This window comes from Pseudorasbora parva, chromosome 3 (assembly GCF_024679245.1).
Source record: "Pseudorasbora parva isolate DD20220531a chromosome 3, ASM2467924v1, whole genome shotgun sequence".
Classification (NCBI taxonomy): domain Eukaryota; kingdom Metazoa; phylum Chordata; class Actinopteri; order Cypriniformes; family Gobionidae; genus Pseudorasbora; species Pseudorasbora parva.
Window position 1 is genome coordinate 42,530,330 of NC_090174.1, and position 23,262 is coordinate 42,553,591.

Genomic DNA, 23,262 nt, shown 5'->3' on the forward strand with positions numbered 1-23,262 from the left:
TTAATTCCTATCTTGAAGACCCCAAACCCAAACTCAGGAGAGCTGCGTCCCAGCATGTTGTCCCTTCATAAAGAGTTGTAGTCAACGTACGACGAGCCGCAACTTGAGCGTCATTACATGTATGACTTTAAAGCAATATGCAAATATTTGTGAGTTTAAACTTGAACATTTTTATTGTGGAGTTCAGCAAGAGAACATCTGTTGGTTTTGTCAAAGCGAACTTTACTTGAAACTGAAATTCCTTCTCCACTTACATCGATTGGCGAGATTATTGTTCATCATGTGGAAACTGTTGGCCTGCGTTCTCATGGCCTCTGTGTCACAGGCGCGTGTTCTGAGGAAAAGACAGTCAATATGCCCGGATGCGTGCGACCTGTCCCGCTGCTCATCTGCTCTTGAGGCTTGTTACTTCGGCGTGGTGAAGGACAGCTGTGGATGCTGTACGATGTGTGCGGCGGGAGAGGGGGAGTACTGTGGGGAGCGCGGAAATGGATTTTGCGGTGAGGGGATGACCTGTGAACATCGTACCTCTGAGCGATGCGTTTGCGACTCTCATGAGCCAGTTTGCGGCAGCGATGGGAGAACTTATCCCAGTATCTGTCGACTGAAAGCTGAGAACAGACGGGCAAAGATGAGCGACACACCTGCTGTCATTTTCATCCAGAGAGGCCCCTGTGAGACTGGTGAGGGGAAAATATGGTTTTAGATGTTCATAATAACCTAAAATTAACCTAACCTTAATCAGTGTAAACTGTGTAGTTGTTCCCCCCTCTCTAGAAGTTACCTACATTAAAATATATAACCCTGGCTATACTGAACTTGTTGTCAAAACTACACTAAGAAAACTAAAATATTGTAAATCTATTTATTTTTTAGAATAAATAAAATTACTGTTAGCTTACTGTCAAATATTATTAAAGACCCCCTGTGGTGAAATCAGTTTTTTTAATGTTATTTATGTCTTTGTGGTGTTTTTAATATGAAAAAAACAACTCAACACCATTGATAAGTATTTTCTTCTTAAAGGAAATGTATGTAAGATTGGGGTCAAAACTGGTCCATCAGGAACATTTGTAGCTGCAGCTGTGGAAACTAGAGCAGATCTGGCAACCCGGATGCCCAAACTGACTTTGTGATTGGTAGATAGGTGGAGGGCGGAGCTTCAGGCCAAAACACATCATGTCAACATCAACATCAGTTGAGGGCTGCAACAACAACTTTTAAATGACAATATCCTGGCCGGACTACTGTTGTCAGTGATATAAGTATATGAAATTAACATGATTTCTTAATGTCTAGTGACATATCAGGGCCAATTTTATGATTAATTGAAATACATTTCTTACATACAGTTCCTTTAAAAGTGCAGTGAATTAAAAATAGTCTTAAAAACGTGTTTTGAACTCGCTGGTGTTTCTGACGTCACAGCTACATGTAACCAATAAAGTCAGTGTGTGGGTGGCCTTTAGCAAATCAGCATTAGGCTACTATGCTGCAAAGCAATACTGGTATATTTTTCTGTTGATATAAAAAATTGTGTAGGAAATATTTAGCAATATAGCGGGTTATGTGATGTATATTGTGACGTTTTGATGATGTATGTGATGTTTTATTAACCAAGTTCGGGAGGAACACATTCAAATAATCTATCCAATCATCATGTCATTCTAACCAGCTGTCAGCAAACAACACAATTAAAGGGTTAGTCACCCAATAATGAAAATTATTTCATTAATTACTCACCCTCATGTCGTTGGACACCCGTAAGACCTTCGTTCATCTTCAGAACACAAATGAAGATATTTTTGTTGAAAGCTGATGGCTGAGAAAGGCTTCAGATAGGCCTCCATTGGCATTCAGTACATTCCCACTCACAAGACCCATAAAATGCTCAAAAAACATCGATACAAAGCCCATCTCACTACAGTGGCTGTACAATGATTTTACAATGCGTCAAAAATAATTATTGTGCGCACAAAATTCAAAATAACGACTTTATCCACCAAGTTATTGACGTGAACTCGACACATGCTCGAGAATATGACGCAGCTCCACCGTTCGAATACATGACCCGGAAGAGGGGGAGTGCCGCTATCGCCTGAGTTCACATCCGAGACCTACACGGAAGACAATAACTTGGCAGATTATTGGCACTCTTGGCGGAGAGTGATATCTTTATGCAGCATTTACTACAGTAACTTGAGTAAAAATTGACCGAGTAGAGTTCTGAGCTGGTGTGAGTGAGCGGAGGCAGGAATAATTCACATATTCATGTGTATACTAAATGAAGCATGGTGTAGTTACATTGAAGTTTTATTTCAGGCATTAAGAATTTTTTTGCACAGGAGGACAAAAACATTTAAATATGTAATTTGATGATCAAAGATGAGTATTAAGGGATAGAATTATTGACTACAGAGGGTCATAAAATATGTAGGCCTATTTTAAAACTACAAATCGCCTTGGGGAAAGAGGTATACCTTAGCCTGGTTAAAACCAGACCATTCTCAGTAGTAACTGAGTTATGGTCTGGCAAAGCTTCACAGACAAATCATTTCGAAAGGGGCGTCACCAGCGGACGATGACATATACAGAGCAACCTATGAGAGCGACGGAGAAACATCTGAGACAGCAATTCTGTTTGTGATTTCGAGGAAGATGTTGCAATGGCTTCTGACAACTTTTGCCATTGTTGTAAAATAAATATGATGATAGCTGGTGGCCACCACTAGCCTGACAAGCCAGACCCACATCAAGATGTTTGGTCTGGAAACTCACCATAGACAGGGCTCAATCCGAGGGGCGGGATAAACGGTTGTCTTTCAAACTCCCTCTGCACGCGATAGGATAGCGCTACACCAACCAGAGCAACAAAGGTGAAACAGAGCTTGTTGATAGATTAAACATTCACCGTATCCGGTCGGCTAAACTCCGAACACATCTTCCCTTTTTAAGAATGACTTCAGTGCCGTTCTTTGTTCTTTTCTCAGAGAAAAGTTTAACTCCAAGTCTTCCAGAATCACAGTCAACGCTGATTCGAAAGACCGCCGCCGTTCGCCAAATTCTGTGTTTACTAGAAGCACGCAAACGCAACTCGGCCGTCGTCATTATGGCCCCGCCCGCTGACTCTATACACGATGTGATTGGCCCATCCAGATTGTGAGGAATACAGCTCAGAAGGGTATTGAGAGTTCCTAGACGACACTTGCGGGCAGATTAAATTTGCTGCCGCTAGGGTGCGTCTAGATTTCTAGGCTAGGCCACCACCACTCCATCAACATTTTTGCAAAATTTGGAAAAACCTAATAGCATCTCAGACCGACTGAATCATCTCGGATTGACAGGAAACATCAAGCTCTGATCGCATTTGCCCCGTTGTAAGGCATTTGTATTGCAATTACAACATGATTTGCAATATTTTGAAAATAAAATAATATTGAGGAGTCTTTGGAAAATGGTGTCTCACAAAATTCAAATATAGTAATTTCAGATGTGTTAGAACATTTCAGACTTGAGCATAGTTACGCTAGTTATTTATTTACAATTTTTACATGACTACCAGATCTAGTCTGAGGATAAGCACAGAAAGGCCAGATCCAGAGCCGGGGCCGGTTGCATAAACCACTTAAAATTAAGTCATCTAATTTTTTTCTGTAAGACTAATTAGTTACATAAAATGGTAGATCGGTTCAATTTGAATTAGAAAAGTAAGACATTTTGACTATTGCTAGTTGGACTAATTAGTGCTTAAGACCCAGTCTTAACATAGTGGCTAAGTTTATGCAATTAGCCCCTGCTGTGTGGTCTTAGCACATGACCTCACTCCCCATCCTCCTCATCAAAGTAGCCAGTGTAATCCACATCTGGTGTTGTTCTTTGCTTGGGTTTTAATGAAAAGGAAAAGTTTAAATCGCTTAAAACAGATGCGATAGCTGATTCAAACAAGTGATGTACCACGGCGGCATCCATCTTAGTAATGTACAAAATCTGCTTCACCGTTGCTGCGCTGTCGTCATCATGTAAAGCCCACCTCAACGTTTCTGATTGGTGCCGCGATTTTGATGGATTAGAAATGGGCTTGAATGGGCTCTTTGCCAGACTACTTGCAGAGCAAATCTAAATTTGCCTGAAGTTGTCTGGGTTTTCCCAGGCTAATTCCAGAATGCAGGCACAGATCAAATTTGTTTAGATTTTATTTCTAAAAAGATAGTTTTTAGTTTCTTATATTTAGTTTCATTTTAAGTTCATGTTTATTGCATTTCAATGATAGGGTTTTGTATGTGTATATGGGTAACCGTTACATTTCAGTACTGAGTAGGTAAAAAAAAAAATCAAAAAGTCATTCAAGGGGCATTTATCAGATATGAGTGAGTACAGCTTGACTTTACAGCTTCATGCAAAATTAAACCAAATCCCCTCATAACAAGTAAGAAGAGGCATTTATGTGATAATAGATTTATGACTTCAGCCACAAACCTCTGCAATAAAAGAGGTGCAGTATTTCAATTATATTTCAATGTCAAAGGAACTTTGATAGCATTCATTTTTAGCACATGTCATTGGTGGCATTCAGCAGTTTTACATATTGCAGAAGCAGTGGTTGACTGTCAGCTCTTACTTTGACACTTGTTTTTACAATCTAAAGCCCTATTCGCACGGGACTATAGTATTATCTGGGGACCTCGTGTGATTTGTAATAATTGCAGAGGTTGTCTGTGATCTTAATCCCGTGCGAATCGGTCATGTCTGTAATTTGTAAAGTAAAAATGTACAAGTTCCCATGCAAATGACCTACCATATTTCACTGAGCAGTGAGGTCCTGTGATAATACTAGTCCCGCGCGAATCGGCATCTCTCTGATTTGGCCTGGATTTGGCGTGATCGTATATTTAATTTTTTTTTCAAGGTTTTTGTTTCCTGTGCGCCTTTTTATTATCTTTCACATAATGGAGGCTGCATTGGAGTGTTTTGATAGTATTTTGGGTGCTGGGTCATATCGCTCTCCACCATACACATTTTGCCGAAAGAGAAAGCTGAAAAGCATCAGAAGAGTGAAAAGAAAAATATTGTTTAGATGGCGGTGGATGACATGTATAGCAGCATGTGCCATGCGGTAAGGAACATTCTTCTGTTTATGATATAATACAGCTAATGTTAGACCTTTAATGAAAATACATTTCTAAGCAATCGCCTATCCAAGCAAGGGGGTTCACATAATTCGAGGTTAATGTATTACAAATAAATGTGAGCTATTTTAACCTGGTGAACTGTAAATGACACAGAAAAATAACCATGTTTTTTTTGCTAAATGATTACAATTTGTATAGCCACAGTTTTTGACGTCATATCTGTGATTTTACTCAAATTTACTGACTTATCTCCAGAAGTCAGTAAATTCAAGTAAAATCACAGGCTTCGCTTATCCCGTGTGAATGCGCCACATGAAAATCAGATGTGGGGGGGTACTTTCTAAATTACATGAGGTCCCCAGTTAATACTAATTCTGTGCGAATAGGGCTTAAAGGTCCCGTTCTTCGCGATTCCATCTTTCAGTTAGTTAGTGTAATGTTTACTGTTAGAGCATAAATAATACCTGTAAAATTATAAAGCTCAAAGTTCAATGCCAAGCGAGATATTTTATTTAACAGAAGTTCCCTTTCAAAGCCTACAGCGAACGGCCGGTTTGGACTACACCCCTGCACTTCCAGGTTTAATGATGCAACTAAAACCTTTGTTGACGAACCCTCCGCCCACAAGAACACGCAAATTCGGGGGCGTTGTCCTTTTGCTCTCGCAGGTCAAGAATAGGAAGCGTTTTTTTGTAGAGTGTGTTTGTCGCCATGCAATTGAAATGCTGTTATTTTCATCCCGGAGTCAAATCACCTTTGTTTGGCCTTCCCACGGACGCTGTACGTAGAGATCAATGGCTACAGTTTATGTTTAACTCGGTTCCAGAAAATTATAATCACAATTTAAAACTATGTGCAGCACATTTTGCTGAGGACTGCTTCCTCAATCTCAATCAGTTTAATGCCGGATTCGCAGAAAGATTATTCTTAAAAGACGACGCAGTTCCCTCTTTGTCTGGAGAAAGCGTTGTTTATTGACCACAACCGATAAGTGTATTTTATTATTTAAGTTGGTCCGTTTAACAGTTTATGTAACTCATGACACAAAGTGCAACGCTGTTTAGCTTTGTTAACTAACGTTAGATGGTAATTGAAACTAATCCGAAAAACTTAGCATATAAAAGTGTAGTAATTCATTCAGACACCATCGATTGTTGGTGTTTGTAATGATCAGTTTAAACTACTGAATAGACAGCTTACCATTCTGAAACATCCAGCAAAAGTCTTTCCTGAGCAGGTTGTAATCGATCCTCTTCGATATTCTCCGGGTCTGATTCCGGCTCAAATTGATAAGGTAATGGTAAATGGTAAATGGACTGTATTTATATAGCGCTTTTAACAGACCCTATGGCCAGCCAAAGCGCTTTACATCTTGCCTCACATTCACCCATTCATACACCGATGGCGGTGTCAGCCATGCAAGGCGCCATCCAGCTCGTTGGGAGCAGCTGGGGTTAGGTGTCTTGCTCAAGGACACCTCGACACTTGGTCAGGTGGAACCGGGGATCGAACCACCAACCTTTCAGTTTGTAGACAACCTACATGAACCACTGAGCCACTGGCGCCCCACAAAAGATGTAATATAGACATTTTTGCAATAACATTGAGCGCGCGTTATGATAAGAGGCAAGGACCTTTCCGGTACGTGCGCTAGGCTGCTGTCCAATCGCAGCTCGTTACGTATTTTTGAAGGGGGGACTTCATAGAACAAGGAAATCATCAGGCCGTTTTTAGGACAGAGGAAACACCGGTATACAGATAAGTAAATTGTGTGAAAAATACTGTGTTTTTTTACACGCGAAACATGAACTCATGTTATATTGCACACTGTAAGCTTCGAAAACACGCGAAGAATGGGACCTTTAAGGCATTGAGAAACTTTTAAACATTAATATTATTATAGCATGTTGATTTTAAATGAACTGAAACATTGTAATGATATTACTACCAAAACCTGTACCATACAGTACTAGTAGGCTACAGAGATTATTATTGATATTTTAAAAACCTTTATTTTCATCATTCCATGACTGCAGGGTGATTTCTACCAATTCCAAATTTGTAGCATAATGCAAGTGTCCTTCCCTCATTATCACAGCTTGAGATATGATTTGACAGACAAACGTTTGTGTCAGATGGTCTCCTTAACATGTTGATACAAATATCCCTGCACTGAGAAACCATTTTTATTGTTTTCTATAAATCAAATGTGGTGCTAGCAGTGATGATCATTGTCAATGTGTGAGTTGACAATAGAACAAACTTTTTTTTTCAAAGACAAGAAGCTAACTAATGCTTCAGGATGATAAGAAATTATGTACGTGAAAAAGTATATACTAAAAACAGACTCATTTAAAAAATAAATCTCAGGTAAGGTTCATGTTTCAGGTGATCCTCCTGCTTTTATGCATACAAATGATCTCTGGCTTCAGGCCAAGAGGTTCAAATTTATTTTGTTTTGACAGATATGCCTTGGGATATATGATTTATCTATGAAAACCATGTGGCATGTTCTGTCAGCTATGCCTTGCCAAATGCAGAGGTCCCCAAAGGGCCAAAAAAAACAGTGTCACAAGCAATTCAGCTCTGAAAGTGGACTCGTTATGCAAAAATAGTCAAAAGGAACACAAATTTCGTCTAGTGGTAACATGTTATGTGGGTTACATAACTTCATCCTGTGCTTTGTATCCACATCCACAAAAAATGTTTGCATGTATGAAGTATCAGCTGTTTCTGTGACAGAAGATGAAGATTTGAAACAATAATGTCTATGTTTATTTAAACGTTTAGTGTTTAGGGTCATGATTTCTCATTTCCCACTATAGATTTTTTGTTTCTTTTTGTGTTTACCTGTTTTGGTTTACCCTAGGGAAACCTGTTCATGTAATGTCTGGACGCTGACATTCTCTCAGAGGAGCACGGCTGCTGTCAGCTGCCACAGACTTAAGCATGTAACATCAATTTATGCAGAGACTTTGTGACAAGTTCTCCCCCAGTGCCTTCAGGTAGCAGGGTGAAGAAAAGAGCTCCACAGGGATGTTTGCTTTACTCAAAGCTTGTGCCCACATGTTACTATTGTTGATGTGTGACAAAACAATAGGTTCATTGTGACATTTGTAATGCATTTTAGTTTTTATTCTAGGTTGTCTCGATAAGATAAGCTATTTTTCCATTTATATGTTTTGGCTTGGTCTCTGTTTTTTTTTTTTTTTTTTTATATATATATGTTTTTTTTTTATTATTAAACTGCCGAGTTTTCCATCTCAGGTAATATACTTTCTAATGTAATTTGTGTCATTTCTTGCCTGTTCTTTTTGCTCTGGTAGGCTCTCGAAATCCAAACAGCATGCGCTACAAATTTAACTTCATAGCAGATGTGGTGGATAAGATTGCCCCTGCAGTGGTCCATCTAGAACTGTTTAGTCGGTAAGGACAGATGGTGATGGTTGTTTAGATGCTGAGCAGAGACTGACATGCTGGTTGTAATGCTTGGTATTCTTAGCTGCCTCAGAATAGAACTCTTCATATGTGATTAAATTATGAGAATATAATTGTTTTTGCTTGCTTGTTTAGACAGGGGTTCAAAAATGAGAGTAGATTAAGTATGTAAACTCAGCTGTTTGTATCAACATTCCGCTATAGTTGTATGTTACAAAATAAATGTAATTTGCATAAGTTGAACATCAGTCTATAATTATGTAGAAAATATTATGTTTCACAACAATCAAACATTTAAACAGTTGCTGTGTTACATTTCATAACAGTTTAAAAGTAGTGTATAACACACTGCATTTCTAAGGTTTGGTGTCAGTAAGATTTTTTAATGTCTTGTGCTCACCAATAGGGGTGGGAATCACAGGGTACCTCACGATACATAATGGATACATGGCTCACAATACTGATTATATCACGATACAGCGATTCTGCGATAATCTATTGTTTGACAATCCTATTATGAAACATCACGATATCTGTATAACTAACAAAATGCCTGTGAAAAGGTTAAGTGCAGGTTTTTTGGACTTAGGGGGGATAGTTCACCCAAAAAAGACAATTCTGTCTTCATTTAGTCACCCTCAATTTGTCCCAAACCTGTATGAAATTTTTTCTTCTGCTGTACACAAAGGAAGATATTTTTTAAGAATGTTTGTAGCCAAGCAGATTTCGGCAGCCATTGACTACCAAAGTATTTTGTTTTTTTTCAGACTAGTCAATGGCTGCCATGGTCTGTTTGGTTACAAACATTCTTCCAAATCTCTTCATTTGTGTTCAGCAGACTATCCCTTTAAACTTGGATGGGGCATCTCTTATTTTACTCATACTACTGTCCGCCATCCCGTTAAAAAAAAACATATTTTTCTTAGGCTAGTTAGGCTTATGTTCATGTTTCCCTCATTCATGTGTCGAGCTCCATCTCTAGGAGCCATGATGTAGCCATGCTGGGAGCAGGGAAAACTATTTAGATCGGCTTATTTATTAATCAAAATATCAATATTTGGTGCCAGCGTACCAATTCTTGTATTGCAAGAAGGACAACGATATATATTGCCCAGTTTTAGATTTAGATTCATTTATTTGTAAGGGGACAATGCAATTTCATAAAAACACATGAACAAACATGAGTAAAAAAGCCAGAAGTAGCCAAAAGGCTATTTTTCATCTGTAGTCCCCTGGCCAAGATGTTGAAAAGAGCAATAAAATATCACACAAATATACATAGTCAATAACAACACAAAACAAATCATTACTTGCAATTTCACCAAACATACAGCTAAAACAACCATAAAAGGCACAAAACATACAGCCTATAAAAATAAATACAAAACCATTTTTTACAGAGACACAACATGTTCAAGTCTTTAGTGTTGACTGATACTGTTTATGTATCAATCAGCCATTTCCCGATTATATTGCCCGATCAATAATTTGTCTCACCCCTACTCACCAAAGCTGCATTCATTTGATCAAAAGACAGTAAAAATGTTATAATGGGAAATATTATTATAATTTAAAATAACTTTTTTTCTATTTAAATGAAAAAAAGTATATTCCTTTAAATGAAAATAAAATGTATTCCTGTGATCAAAGCTGAATTTTCAACATCATTATTCCAGGCTTCAGGGTCACAATCCTTTAGAAATCATTGTAATATACTGATGTGCTACTTAATATTTTTCATGGAAACCATGATACATTTTCAGGATTCTTTGATTAGTAGAAAGTTCAGAAGAACAGCATTTATTTAAAAAAAAAAATTGTAACATTATAAACTTTACTGTCACTGTTGATCAATTATAAAGCATCCTTACTGAATAAAAGCATTCATTTCTCCTTCTTCTTTTTTAAACTAGTATAGTAATTTAAAACTTATCTTAAATATCTTAGATCTGTGTCTGTATATAATAGGCAACTGATGTTTTTGTGAATTCATACACCAATGGATTCATTGTTTCCTTCCAGACTACCATTTTCCAACCAAGAGGTCCCTGTGTCCAGTGGTTCAGGGTTTATAGTGTCAGAGGATGGGTGGATCGTCACCAATGCGCATGTACTGTCCAATAAGCAACGTATCAAAGTGGAGCTGAAAAATGGAATGCTCTATGATGCCTCAATCAAAGATGTGGATACAAAATTAGACATCGCTCTAATTAAGATCGACTCAGAGGTAAGTTGGCCGAGATGTTAGGCTAAATCTGTTCAGGTGACATGGATATATGATTAACCAATGACAAAAACCAACCTCCAGAGGTATTAAGTGGTCAAAATTTTCCACTTCCATTTCCCTTTGGTTGCTTGGTAAAAATGCTGTATTTGCATTTTATGGCTCAGGTTCACTGGTTTATCATCAGCGACTAGCATCACAGCTGCTGTAAGTAAATTAATCTTGGGGAGGCAGTCCAGCAGATGTTCCTGGAGTCAGCAAGGGGAAAAAAACACTAAAAAAATTTATTCTGCTTCTTGACATGGTTTATTTGTTTTCTGATTTTCTCAGAAGAAAATTGGTCTCGGTCTTACAAATTCCAACTTTGCGCCTATTTTCGGTGTGCGCTTGTGACCATGCAAGATAACATGTCTATTTGGCTCTGGCAACCTGCCTTTGTAAACAGGACCAGCACACAGCCCTGAAAAATCTCCTGACAAAAAAAAAAAAAAAGCAGTAAAAATGGTTACTTTAGGACCGTCTATAAAGAGAGTCTTTGATCAGCGGGCAGTGGCAAAGAGCATCTTCTGCCAACACCGATAATGTCTCGCTATAACCCAGACCATAGCAACAGCATGTAGCACAATGATTGGTAATCACTTTAATTCAGTCCCAGACTGTGTACGGCTGCCTGTGGTTTCAAAAAGAAGGAGAAAAAGTGCTGGGGAGGCAGATGGCAATCTGTTATTTTGCAGCGCTCAGGCCCCCAGCAGTAGCCTGCGGAGTCAAGGTTGAGACAGAGTGTAAAGCCATCCTGCTCTAGAAGCACTGGTAATCAAGCCTGGTGCATCAGCCTGAAGTCATAAAAATGCACCCTACAAAGTACAGGCAGGCAGAGACAGGCTCAGGCCCAGACTGGCTGCTGGCTTTAAACATTTCACAAAAACTTATTTGACTTTTCTAAAAAGGTGATAACGCAGAACAAAAGCAGAGTGGTATTTCTAAAAGCTGGTTATGTGACATGCCCGTTAAGTAAGCAGATAACCTCAACTTTTAGCTTAAGAAACGGCTGTAACTTTCAGGGTATATAAGTAGCCATAGCTATAATAGCTTATAATAGCATATAAGTAGCTTACTCTCTGAAAATAACCTGCTTAAGTTTACTTTAGAGGGGTTTAACACATTGAGAGGGGCCCTATTAATGAGGCTCCTACAGGTGTGACTATATATATATTGTGCGCAATCTGTCATGTCTACTACACTGTAAAAAAGTACAATTGACTTGGATGTTTAAGTTAGTTTCAACTTAAATTATGTTAAACGGACTTTTAAAAAAAAGTTGCATCTTGTATAGCTTATTAAAAAAAGTTGAAGATTTATTTAACTTATTTTAATGAATTAAAACCATGTTAAAACACATGTTCTCATAACTTATTGAACATATAATTTTTTTACAGTATAGATATATATAATATATAGAATTCTCATCGCACACATTGTTAATCTGCAATACAGGATGTTTTCTATGCTATAATATATACAGGTCCTTCTAAAAAAAATAGCATTTTGGGATAAAGTTCATTATTTTCCATAATGTAATGATAAAAATTAAACTTTCATATATTTTAGATTCATTGCACACCAACTGAAATATTTCAGGTCTTTTATTGTTTTAATACTGATGATTTAGGCATACAGCTCATGAAAACCCAAAATTCTCAAAAAATGTACATAACATGAAAAGGTTCTCTAAACAAGCTATTAACCTAATAATCTGAATCAACTTATTAACTCTAAATACTTGCAAAAGATCCCTGAGGCTTTTAAAAACTCCGAGCCTGGTTCATCACTTAAAACCGCAATCATGTAAAGACTGCCGACCTGACTGCTGTCCAGAAGCCCATCACTGACACCCTCAAGCGAGAAGGTAAGACACAGAAAGAAACATCTGAACGAATAGGCTGTTCCCAGAGTGCTGTATCAAGGCACCTCAGTGGGAAGTCTGTGGGAAGGAAAAAGTGTGGCAAAAAACGCTACACAACGAGAAGAGGTGACCGGACCCTAAGGAAGATTGTGGAGAAGGACCGATTCCAGACCTTGGGGGACCTGTGGAAGCAGTGGACTGAGTCTGAAGTAGAAACATCCAGAGCCACCGTGCACAGGCGTGTGCAGGATATGGGCCTACAGGTGCCGCATTCCCCAGGTCAAGCCACTTTTGAACCAGAAACAGCGGCAGAAGCGTCTGACCTGGACTACAGAGAAGCAGCACTGGACTGTTGCTCAGTGGTCCAAAGTACTTTTTTTGGATGAAAGCAAATTTTGCATGTCCTTCAGAAATCAAGGTGCCAGAATTTGGAGGAAGACTGGGGAGAAGGAAATGCCAAAATGCCTGAAGTCCAGTGTGGAGATGAAGATTTGGTTTTTCAGCACGACCTGGCACCTGCTCACAGTGCCAAAACCACTGGTAAATGGTTTACAGACCATGGTATTACTGTGCTCAATTAGCCTGCCAACTCTCCTGACCTGAACCCCATAGAGAATCTGTGGGATATTGTGAAGAGAAAGTTGAGAGACGCAAGACCCTACACTCTGGATGAGCTTAAGGCCGCTATCGAAGCATCCTGGGCCTCCATAACACCTCAGCAGTGCCACAGGCTGATGGCCTCCATGCCACGCCGCATTGAAGCAGTCATTTCTGCAAAAGGATTCCCGACCAAGTATTGAGTACATAACTGAACATAATTATTTGAAGGTTGACTTTTTTTGTATTAAAAACACTTTACTTTTATTGGTCAGATGAAATATACTATTTTTTTGAGATAGGAATTTTGGGTTTTCATGAGCTGCATGCCAAAATCATCAGTATTAAAACAATAAAAGACCTGAAATATGTCAGTTGGTGTGCAATGAATCTAAAATATATGAAAGTTTAATTTTTATCATTACATTATGGAAAATAATGAACTTTATCACAATATGCTAATTTTTTGAGAAGGACCTGTATTCCTATAATAATAATTAAAAAAAACATACATGATACCTTGCCTTTCAAGCAATGTGGAAGCAAAATGACTCAGCAAAAAAAAAGGTTTTACAAAAATAAGCAAGCGAAGATAACATTTAGTTGTATCAGTCTTTCTTTTTTATTATTTAATTAACATCAAACCATTTTTAAATGAAAAGATAGGAAAAATGATTGCACCACCAAATATGCATCATTAATAGACATTAAACAAAAGAAGTAGTATGGCACGCTTTTTCTTAGCGTCCGTTTCCATGATCAGTAGATTCAACTCTCTTGTGTTTTAACTGTGAACATATTCTGGGTTGTTTAAACTTACTCCCAGACACATTTTTGGAACCAGCATACCTCGAGCAAGCACGTTTTGGGTTAATCAACTGTGTGTCCAGGGTATGTTTGACAGTATATTAACCTTGCTTTCTGGAATACTCCCCTGGTGCTCAGAGAACAACCTGACCTTCAATACAGACAAAAAAAAGGAGCTAATTATCAACTTTTGGGAGATCACAGAAGCTTGGATATGCATAATTGAATAAGCACAGCAACGGCCCTGTTTTTTTTTTCCAAGGGTGTTAAGGAAAGCCGATTTGCCCCAACAGATGCTGATCCCCTTTTATCTGTGTACTATAGAGAGCATTTTAACATGCTGCATGCTCTATGGGGTTTCTTAGCTGTACAGCTTGTGATAGGAAAGCACTCCAGAGGGTTGTCCTGCGAGCACAGAAGATAATCTGCGTTGAACTGCTTGTACTAGAGCAGGGTTTCTCAACCTTTTGCCTACTGCGACCCACTTTTTTTTTGTATGCCAGTCATATGACCCACTAAGGTTGGAAATAAATAACATACATTTTAGACCTAGGCTAGTTTATAAAAATTCAACTGTTCATGGTTTGTTAATGTTAGTTCACAGTGCATTAACTAATGTACAATAAAGAAATTCCATTCCATTACTAAATTAAAATAATAAATGTTGTTTTGAGGGTCTTTAGTGTTATCAACTTTAATTTAACTTAGATTTTGATTTAAATGTAACTTTTATTTTTATTTCAGTTTTAATTTTAGTACTTAAACTTTATATCAGTTAGTTGCCTAAGGCAACTTCACTGCAGCTTAATTTTAATATGCAACATGTAAAAAAATATTTTCAGTTAACAGTAACAACACTGGCTTGAATAAATCTAATTTTCTTTTCTTTTTTTACAACAACCAACTTAAGATATAATTTGTGCACTGTGTTTCGGGGTCAAAACAAAAGATGATGGAGCAGCATGCATCTGCTTTTACTAAAACAAGCATAACAAACAAGATATGTTTTAGAGGAATTAATGCAATACAGTATGTCTATGTCTGTCTTTTATACAGACTCCCCTGCCTGTGCTTTTACTTGGTCCTTCATCAGACTTGAGGCCAGGAGAGTTTGTAGTGGCAGTGGGAAGCCCCTTTTCTCTTCAAAACACAGTGACCACCGGTATCGTCAGCACTACCCACCGAGGAGGTCATGAACTTGGCCTGCAGAACTCTGATATGCAGTATATCCAAACAGATGCCATTATAAATGTAACCATTCTTCATGTACGGTAGACATCATTGTCAGGATAGACAGTTTAACTGTGTGTCCATGTAAATGATTGCATTTTTTTCTTCTTCCACAGTATGGCAACTCAGGAGGCCCCCTTGTAAACTTGGTAAGAAGTTTGTCCTGCCTCTTATTTGGCATTAAATATATTTTGAATATAATTATCTCTCTCTCTCTCTCTCTCAGCTGCTGCAGATCTTGTCTTTATTTGTTTCAGTAAAACTTCCCTCAAGGTTATAACGCTTGTTTTTATTTGTTCATCATTCACTGATGGTATTCATGGTTCATTACTGTGCAGAATCTACTATTTCTATGTCTGCTTCCATCTGGAAATTTAGTATACCCTGGGCAAATTACCTGCGGTGGTTTATATTATTCTATTGATCGTTGAAAAAGGAAAACACAACATGTGTCCTTGAAGAAGCCTCAGGCTCAAGCATGCATCTGGCTTTGCAGTAAAAAAAAAATATTTCCATTTATAATGCACAATGGGAGCTTGAAAGTATGTAAAAAGCATTTCACAGATGCACCATAACACTGGACTCCTCAAACAATGAACAGTATAAGCAAAAACCTGTATTTCAAGCTGATTTTGCTTATATATATATAAGCGTGTGTGTTTGTGTGTGGTTTCTTATTTTTTTTCCAGAGCTGTATACACTCACCTAAAGGATTATTAGGACCACTTGTTCAATTTCTCATTAATTAAATTATCTAATTAACCAATCAAATGGCAGTTGCTTCAATGCATTCAGGGGCGTGGTCCTGGTCAAGACAATCTCCTGAACTCCAAACTGAATGTCAGAATGGGAAAGAAAGGTGATTTAAGCAATTTTGAGTGTGGCATGGTTGTTGGTGCCAGACAGGCTGGTCTGACTATTTCACAATCTGCTCAGTTACTGGGACGCTCAACCATTTCTAGGGTTTACAAAGAATGGTGTGAAAAGGGAAAAACATCCAGTATGCGGCAGTCATGTGGGTGAAAATGCCTTGTTGATGCTAGAGGTCAGAGGAGAATGGGCCGACTGATTCAAGCTGATAGAAGAGCAACTTTGACTGAAATAACAACTCGTTACAACCGAGATATGAAGCAAATCATTTGTGAAGCCACAACACGCACAACCTTTTGTTGCATGGGCTACAAAAGTAAATAGGAAAAAGAGGCTACAATTTACATGTACATTTATGCATTTAGCAGACGCTTTTATCCAAAGCGACTTACAACTGAGGAGTACAGGAAGTGATCTGTCATGAAGAAGCCAAGAAACGCAAAAGTGCCCTAAATACAAAAATTTGTATACTTAGAGTGGCAGAAACCAGAAAAGGGAGGGAAAAGATTTTTTTTTTGAAATTGGACAGTTGAAGACTGGAAAAATGTTGCCTGGTCTAATGAGTTTTGATTTCTGTTGAGACATTCAGATGGTAGAGTCAGAATTTGGTTTAAACAGAATGAAAACATGGATCCATCATGCCTTGTTATCACTGTGCAGACTGTGATTAGCCGTTCTGAAGCTTAGAGATGAGCTGGGCGTTGCCATCTTGCAAAGTCATCACATGTCACTCCCGGATAACAGAAAATGGGCAAAAAGGCGGGATGTGGGTGGAGCTTAGGTGACGCAATGACTATAGACGGTGGATAAAGGGCTATCCACCTGTCAGTCAAAGTAACCACGCCCTTAATTATGCAGAATTTAAAGTCTTTATATAACGTAAACGAATGAGTTATAAAAAAAAATTCACCCCCCTCACAGTTGTCATGAAGTTCAAAATTAGCCGTATAGGCCAAAACCACAATTTGTACCAGTCTGTAAAAATGTTTTTTTTTTCTGCTGTAAAGATGGGAATTTTAACATGGGGCTCAATGAGATTCTGCTCCTTTCTGGAGCCTGTCCCTAGTGACCAGTTTGGAATTGCAGTTTACATTACTTCCGTATTGGCTTCAAGAGAGATCGCGTGCGGTTGCCGCTTGATCTCAACCCAATAGAGCATCTTTGGGATGTGGTGGTACAGGAGCTTCGTGCCCTGGATGTGCATCCCACAAATCTTCATCAACTGCACGATACTATCAGGGACGTGCACAGGATTTTTGAGGGGCAGTTGCTCTGACCTAAAAAAGGGACCCCCCCCCCCCCCCCCAACCGAAACCACCCACCCCACCCCCACCCCTCATGATCTGCCCAATTACATATTATTGTTATTGCCATTATCATTATTATTTCAATGCCCCCTAGTGGTATTTATTTTCTGCTCAGGAAAAATATTATAGTTGGGGCTATTTTTTTGCAGTGGGGTCTGGGGGTTTCTCCCCCAAGAATTTTTTCTATTTCGTAGATGTGATTTCCTGCATTTTGGTGCGTTTGAGGCCATTTCCCTTGCCTATACCAATAAAGAACTCAAACCAGTCAATATCAATAGTCTAATAAAAAAAGACAATATTAATTTAACTGCCATCAACAGTTTATGATCGTCCGTTTGTTATACCTTTCCGACAACGTTAAGTCTCACGCAACAACGGGGACAATCTCCTTCTAGTGCCGCTCATGCAGGCTCAGCCATGGCGGTTAGAAGGATTTTGGGGGCCCCAAGCAAAATGGACATGGCTAACTTTCTACAGATAAACGGGTAATGATTAAAAAATGTTTGTAAAACTTTAAGAAACCATTTTTAAAACATCTATAAACATTACATAGATAGACAGACCAAATATTCCTAACACTTTGTTAAGGGTTACTAGTTGGTTTGTAAACTGTCTATAAACATTATCTGGATGGTTATTATGAAGTTGCAACAGATGACTATAATACCTGTCAAATAGTTAATAAACAGTAACAGTAAAACATGTGGGTTGTCCTGATACTGTACTTCAAAATGCAACAGTGTAAAAATTGCCACACCGAATAAAGTAACTGTTCAAGATCCATTGGTAACTTATAAAAAAAAATATCATATTTGCATAAACTGTTCCTACCAAATATCCCGACACTAGCACATTAAGATAAGCTATGAAAAAAATCATGTTCCTCTGCCTCTTTCTGGTTAAATAATGTTTATAATAATAGTTAATGCTATATTAACTATTCCAGGTTATTTATGAATAGCATAAAAATAGTTAGTATAGCATGCGCATGCTATCCCACTTTCATCAAAACCTATTACAAAGCTATAGCAATTTTATGTCATTAAATACGATAAACAGTTATTCTGGAACAGATCTGCTTCTCCCATATCCCGTTAAAAAAAGCATATTACAGTAAGTAACCATATTCCATCCGTTCGAGAAAAAAAAGTTGCACTAACTGTTCGTTACAAGCAGCATTTGCCAGGCAGGTAACGTTAGCTAACATAAACATATTTTTGCTAGCCTACCTGCTGCAAAATTACACAATTTTTGTACAAATAAAGCTATTTTATATAGTGTAATTTATCACTTACCACTATCTTGTTTTTTCTCTTTTTTCTTTTCTGGCTTCCTAAAGCATAATTCCGCTTCATGAGGAGGTTTTGTATTTTGCCGGCAGCAGAGATTGGGTGGTTGGGTGGCTGTTGTCAGCGACGACTGAGAGGGCCCCCTTGAGGGGGATTCCGATAACAGTGTCAATGCACTTTACTGCATTGACTATCAAAGGGGCGCTCAAGCAGTTTGTCGTTGCATTTTATTCTTAACCTGTCGCTGTCTTGAGGCCCCAGGCCAGCTCGGTGCCCCAAGCAATTGCTTGACTTTCACTTTCGGACGTGTACCCGAATATGGAAGTGAACGAGGCTTTGCGATTTTTTTTTTTTTTTTGTATCTAGGCCTACATGAAATTCTGCCTCCATTGTACGATTTTTTTATTTATTTTTTTCCACCTCGGAAGGGCAACGTGAGTCGAGAAGGGCATATGGGCAGTTGCCCGGGCAACCTGAGCAACCCCCCTGTGCACGTCCCTGGATACTATCCTATCAATATGGACCAACATTTCTAAAGAATGCTTTCAGCACCTTGTTGAATCAATACCATGATAATTAAGGCAGTTCTGAAGGTGAAAGGAGGTCAAACACAGTATTAGTATGGTGTTCTTAATAATCCTTTAGGTATATACTTCATATACTTAATGAAAACATCTTTTGGTTAAGTTGTTTAAACAGTCACTTCAGTATCCCCTATTACTGTTCAATTAAATCAGTAAACCCACTGAACACGGTCCCTTGTGTGTCTCAAGGTAGCTGTTCATTTATTACAGTGCATTTAAATATTATGCTCCCTGTTTGCGGTTTCAAGGATGGGGATGTAATTGGCATAAACACTTTGAAGGTTACACCTGGAATATCATTTGCCATTCCCTCAGACCGTATACGGCAGTTCCTTGCAGACTCCTATGACAGACAAAGAAAAGGTTTGCAAACAACTTCTGTTTAGCTGTTTTTAGCTGTTTAGTTACTTTTATCTTGATTGAATTAAGCAGCTGGTTTCTTACACTTCAGGAAAAATGCTGACGAAAAAGAAATATATGGGAGTACGAATGCTTCAACTTTCAGCTGGGTAAGTTTGATTTATTTTTTATTTCGTTTTTTTTTCCAAGCATGCTTTGATGAAGATATAAAGTGATCTTGAGACTGTTTTTGACATTATTAAATCAGTTTGATTAGGGAGCTTAAGGAGAAGGAAAGCAACTTCCCAGATGTGAACTCAGGAGTATATGTGTATGAGGTTATTCTGGGGACAGCTGCCTTCAGGTAAAGGATTTTGCCTACACCACCTCATCTTATTCCTTCTGATTAACTCCAAACGTAGCTCTTTCTTCACTCATCTAGGCCTAGAGGCCCATTTCATACCATAACAACCTTCAGTCAGATCAAGATTTATATCCTTATCACATACCACATGGGCTATTACATATTTATCCTATAAATACATTTTTTTCCCATAGCACCTCTGCCCCGTGATAATATTCCCCCTTGTGATAAGTGTCCGGCTATAGAAACTTAAAAGGATGATCTATTAAAAAATGGTCATCATTTATGTAATTCCAAACCTGTATGACTTACTTTCTTCTGTGAAACATAGTATTGTAATCATGACCACCTAATCCAAGACCAAGACCAATGTGTGTTGAGACCAAAACAAGACCAAAACCAAGGCAAGGTATAGAGATTCATAGAGATATACATTACCGCCTGAGAAATTTATTTTATACATATATATACTTATACTTATTTTATAAATATACTTATTTTAATCAATTAATATATTTAGAAGACAGTATATATAGTTGTAACCAATCACATTAAATCATTAACAATAAAATAATTCAAAAACAATTACTATATGTTGTTAAGCAATGTCATGGTTGCAGTCATGCTCAAATTTGTAAAAACAGCCATCTTTCTCTTGTGATATTGCTTAATCCAGATCTCACACAAGTATATTTTTGCAACAATAGCTTGAATTTTGTATTAAAGGTCCCGTTCTTCACGATTCCAACTTTCAAACTTTAGTTAGTGTGTAATGTTGCTGTTAGAGCATAAATAATACCTGTAAAATTATAAAGCTCAAAGTTCAATGCCAAGCGAGATATTTTATTTAACAGAAGTTCCCTTTCAAAGCCTACAGCGAACGGCCGGTTTGGACTACAGCAGGAAGTGCAGGGATGTAATGACGTCACTAGAACCGTTTGTTGACTAACCCTCCACCCACAAGATCACGCAAAAAAGGGGGCGTGGTCTTGTTGCTCTCCCATGTGGAGAAGAGCGCGCATTCAGCGCTCTTTTTATGGTATTGCTGTCCAATCACAACACGGGAAGCGCCGGCCCAATCAGAACTCGTTACGTGTTTCTAAAGGAGGGACTTCATAGAACAAGGAAATCATCAGGCCGTTTCTAAGACAGAGGAAACAGCGCTGTACTGATAAGTCAATTGTGTGAAAAATACTATGTTTTTTACACGCGAAACATGAACTCATGTTATATTGCACACTGTAAACATAATCGAAGCTGTAAACATAAACACGCGAAGAATGGGACCTTTAATTATGTTGACATTTTTGAGACAATCCCTAAATAATTTTTTAACCGCCACAAAATAAATAAAATTAGAAATAAGTTGTTGGTTGCAAATTAATCAGTTAGTTTTGTATCCAATTACATTAATGATGTTAATAAATAAATCAGATAATGCCCCAGCAATTGTGGTCTTAACCAGGCTTGAAACAAAATCCTCTTAGAGTTAGAGTCTTCTAACTCTGAGACCGAGACAAGACAGAGTACAAATGTGGTCAAGATGGAGACAAGACCAAGACTTTCAAAAAATGGTGTCAAAACCAAGACTGGTCTCAAGTACTACAACACTAGTGAAACAAAATCCATTTTGATGAATGTTAGTAAAACAATTGTTTTAGTTCCCATTTTTTGTTTTTGTTGAATTCTTATTGACTTACATTGTGTGGACAAAAAATATAATGGAAGTCAATGGTAACCAAGAGCTATCACTTTAAGTGGATAGATTTGCATCAGCTATGTTCTCTTCAACTGCACTGTCCACTTGAACTAACAAATCATTAAAAAAAATATAAAAAACTGGATTATCTATTACTTTCTTATTTTTCCCAACCAGTTGGGACAGTTTAGATCCAAAGCCTGTTCCATTAGATGCTGCAATTACTGTTTGGTACAATAATGTCAGAAATGTTTTACATATTGTAATTTTGTTTTGTAGTGCTGGCTTGGTCAACAAAGATGTGATCATCAGCATTAATGGACAACCAGTGCATTCTACAGAGGATGTGAGTCAGGCCGTGCAGTCCGACGAAATTCTTTCTTTGGTAGTGCGACGTGCTAATGAGGAAATTACACTAACAGTGGTTCCTGACGAAGTGGACTGAGAAAGGTTTCTTTTGCTAGTTTTTATCTTAATGCATTTTCCACAAACATGCTTTACTTGAAAAAGGATATTATAATACAGGTGCTGATCATATAATTATTATATAATCAAAAAGGTAATTTATTTCACTAATTACATTGAAAAAGTGAAACTTGTATATTCATTCATTACACAAAGACTGATATATTTCAAAACTTTATTTCTTTTAATTTTGATGATTACAGCTGACAACTAAGGAAAATCCTAAATTCTGAATATTACTTAAGGCCAATACAAAGAAAGGATTTTTAGAAATCTTGGCCAACTGAAAAGTATGAACATGAAAAGTATGTACAGCACTCAATACTTTTGTTGGGCTCCTTTTGCCTGAATTACTGCAGCAATGCGGCGTGGCATGGAGTCGATCAGTCTGTGGCACGGCTCAGGTGTTATGAGAGCCCAGGTTGCTATGATAGTGGCCTTCAGCTCTTCTGCATTGTTGTGTCTGGCATATCACATCTTCCTCTTCACAATACCCAGTAAATGCGACAGCTGAAACCCGTGTCTTGTATACGTCTTTGTGTAGTGGTTCTTGAAGCACTGACTCCAGCTGCAGCTCACTCTTTGTGAATCTCCCCCTTTTCTGAATGGGTTTTGTTTCACAATCCTCTCCAGAGTGCGGTTATCCCTATTCATTGTACACTTTTTTTTCTACCACATCTTTTCCTTCCCCTCACCTCTCTATAAAGGTCCTGTTTTTCATGTGTTTTTGAAGCTTTGATTGTGTGTGCAATATAACCTGAGTTCATGTTTTGCGTGTAAAAAAAACAGTATTTTTCACACAATTGACTTATCTGTACTCCGCTGTTTTTTCTGTACTGAAAAAGGCCTGATGATTTCCTTCAGAAATACGTTACGAGTTCTGATTGTGTGAGCGGTTCCCTTGTTGTGATTCGACAGCAGCTTAGCTCTGGAAAACATTGTGACCATTTAACATTAAGAAATCAATGTTAATTGGTCTCTTAATTTTTTTCAGAGCATTTCAGCATGAATAATCAA

The 23,262-nt window shown here is 38.0% G+C and overlaps 1 protein-coding gene across 1 annotated transcript; it reads left to right on the top strand.

Moving 5' to 3' along the window:
- Positions 1-35: 35 nt before the first annotated feature.
- On the top strand, positions 36-22,225 carry htra4 (HtrA serine peptidase 4). Its single transcript, XM_067440190.1, has 9 exons — positions 36-683; positions 8,456-8,555; positions 10,590-10,794; positions 15,155-15,349; positions 15,445-15,477; positions 19,627-19,741; positions 19,830-19,887; positions 19,986-20,081; positions 22,060-22,225. The coding sequence occupies exons 1-9, from the start codon at positions 122-124 to the stop codon at positions 22,223-22,225; spliced, it is 1,530 nt and encodes a 509-aa protein (XP_067296291.1). The 5' UTR covers positions 36-121.
- Positions 22,226-23,262: the final 1,037 nt, after the last annotated feature.

Excerpts from the sequence above, each read along its gene's own strand:
- htra4 (XM_067440190.1), top strand. The coding sequence starts at position 122 with ATGACTTTAAAGCAATATGCAAATATTTGTGAGTTTAAACTTGAACAT. Across the intron at positions 8,556-10,589 it reads CATCTAGAACTGTTTAGTCG|ACTACCATTTTCCAACCAAG; the intron begins GTAAGGACAGAT and ends GTTTCCTTCCAG. Across the intron at positions 19,888-19,985 it reads ATGCTTCAACTTTCAGCTGG|TTTGATTAGGGAGCTTAAGG; the intron begins GTAAGTTTGATT and ends TTATTAAATCAG.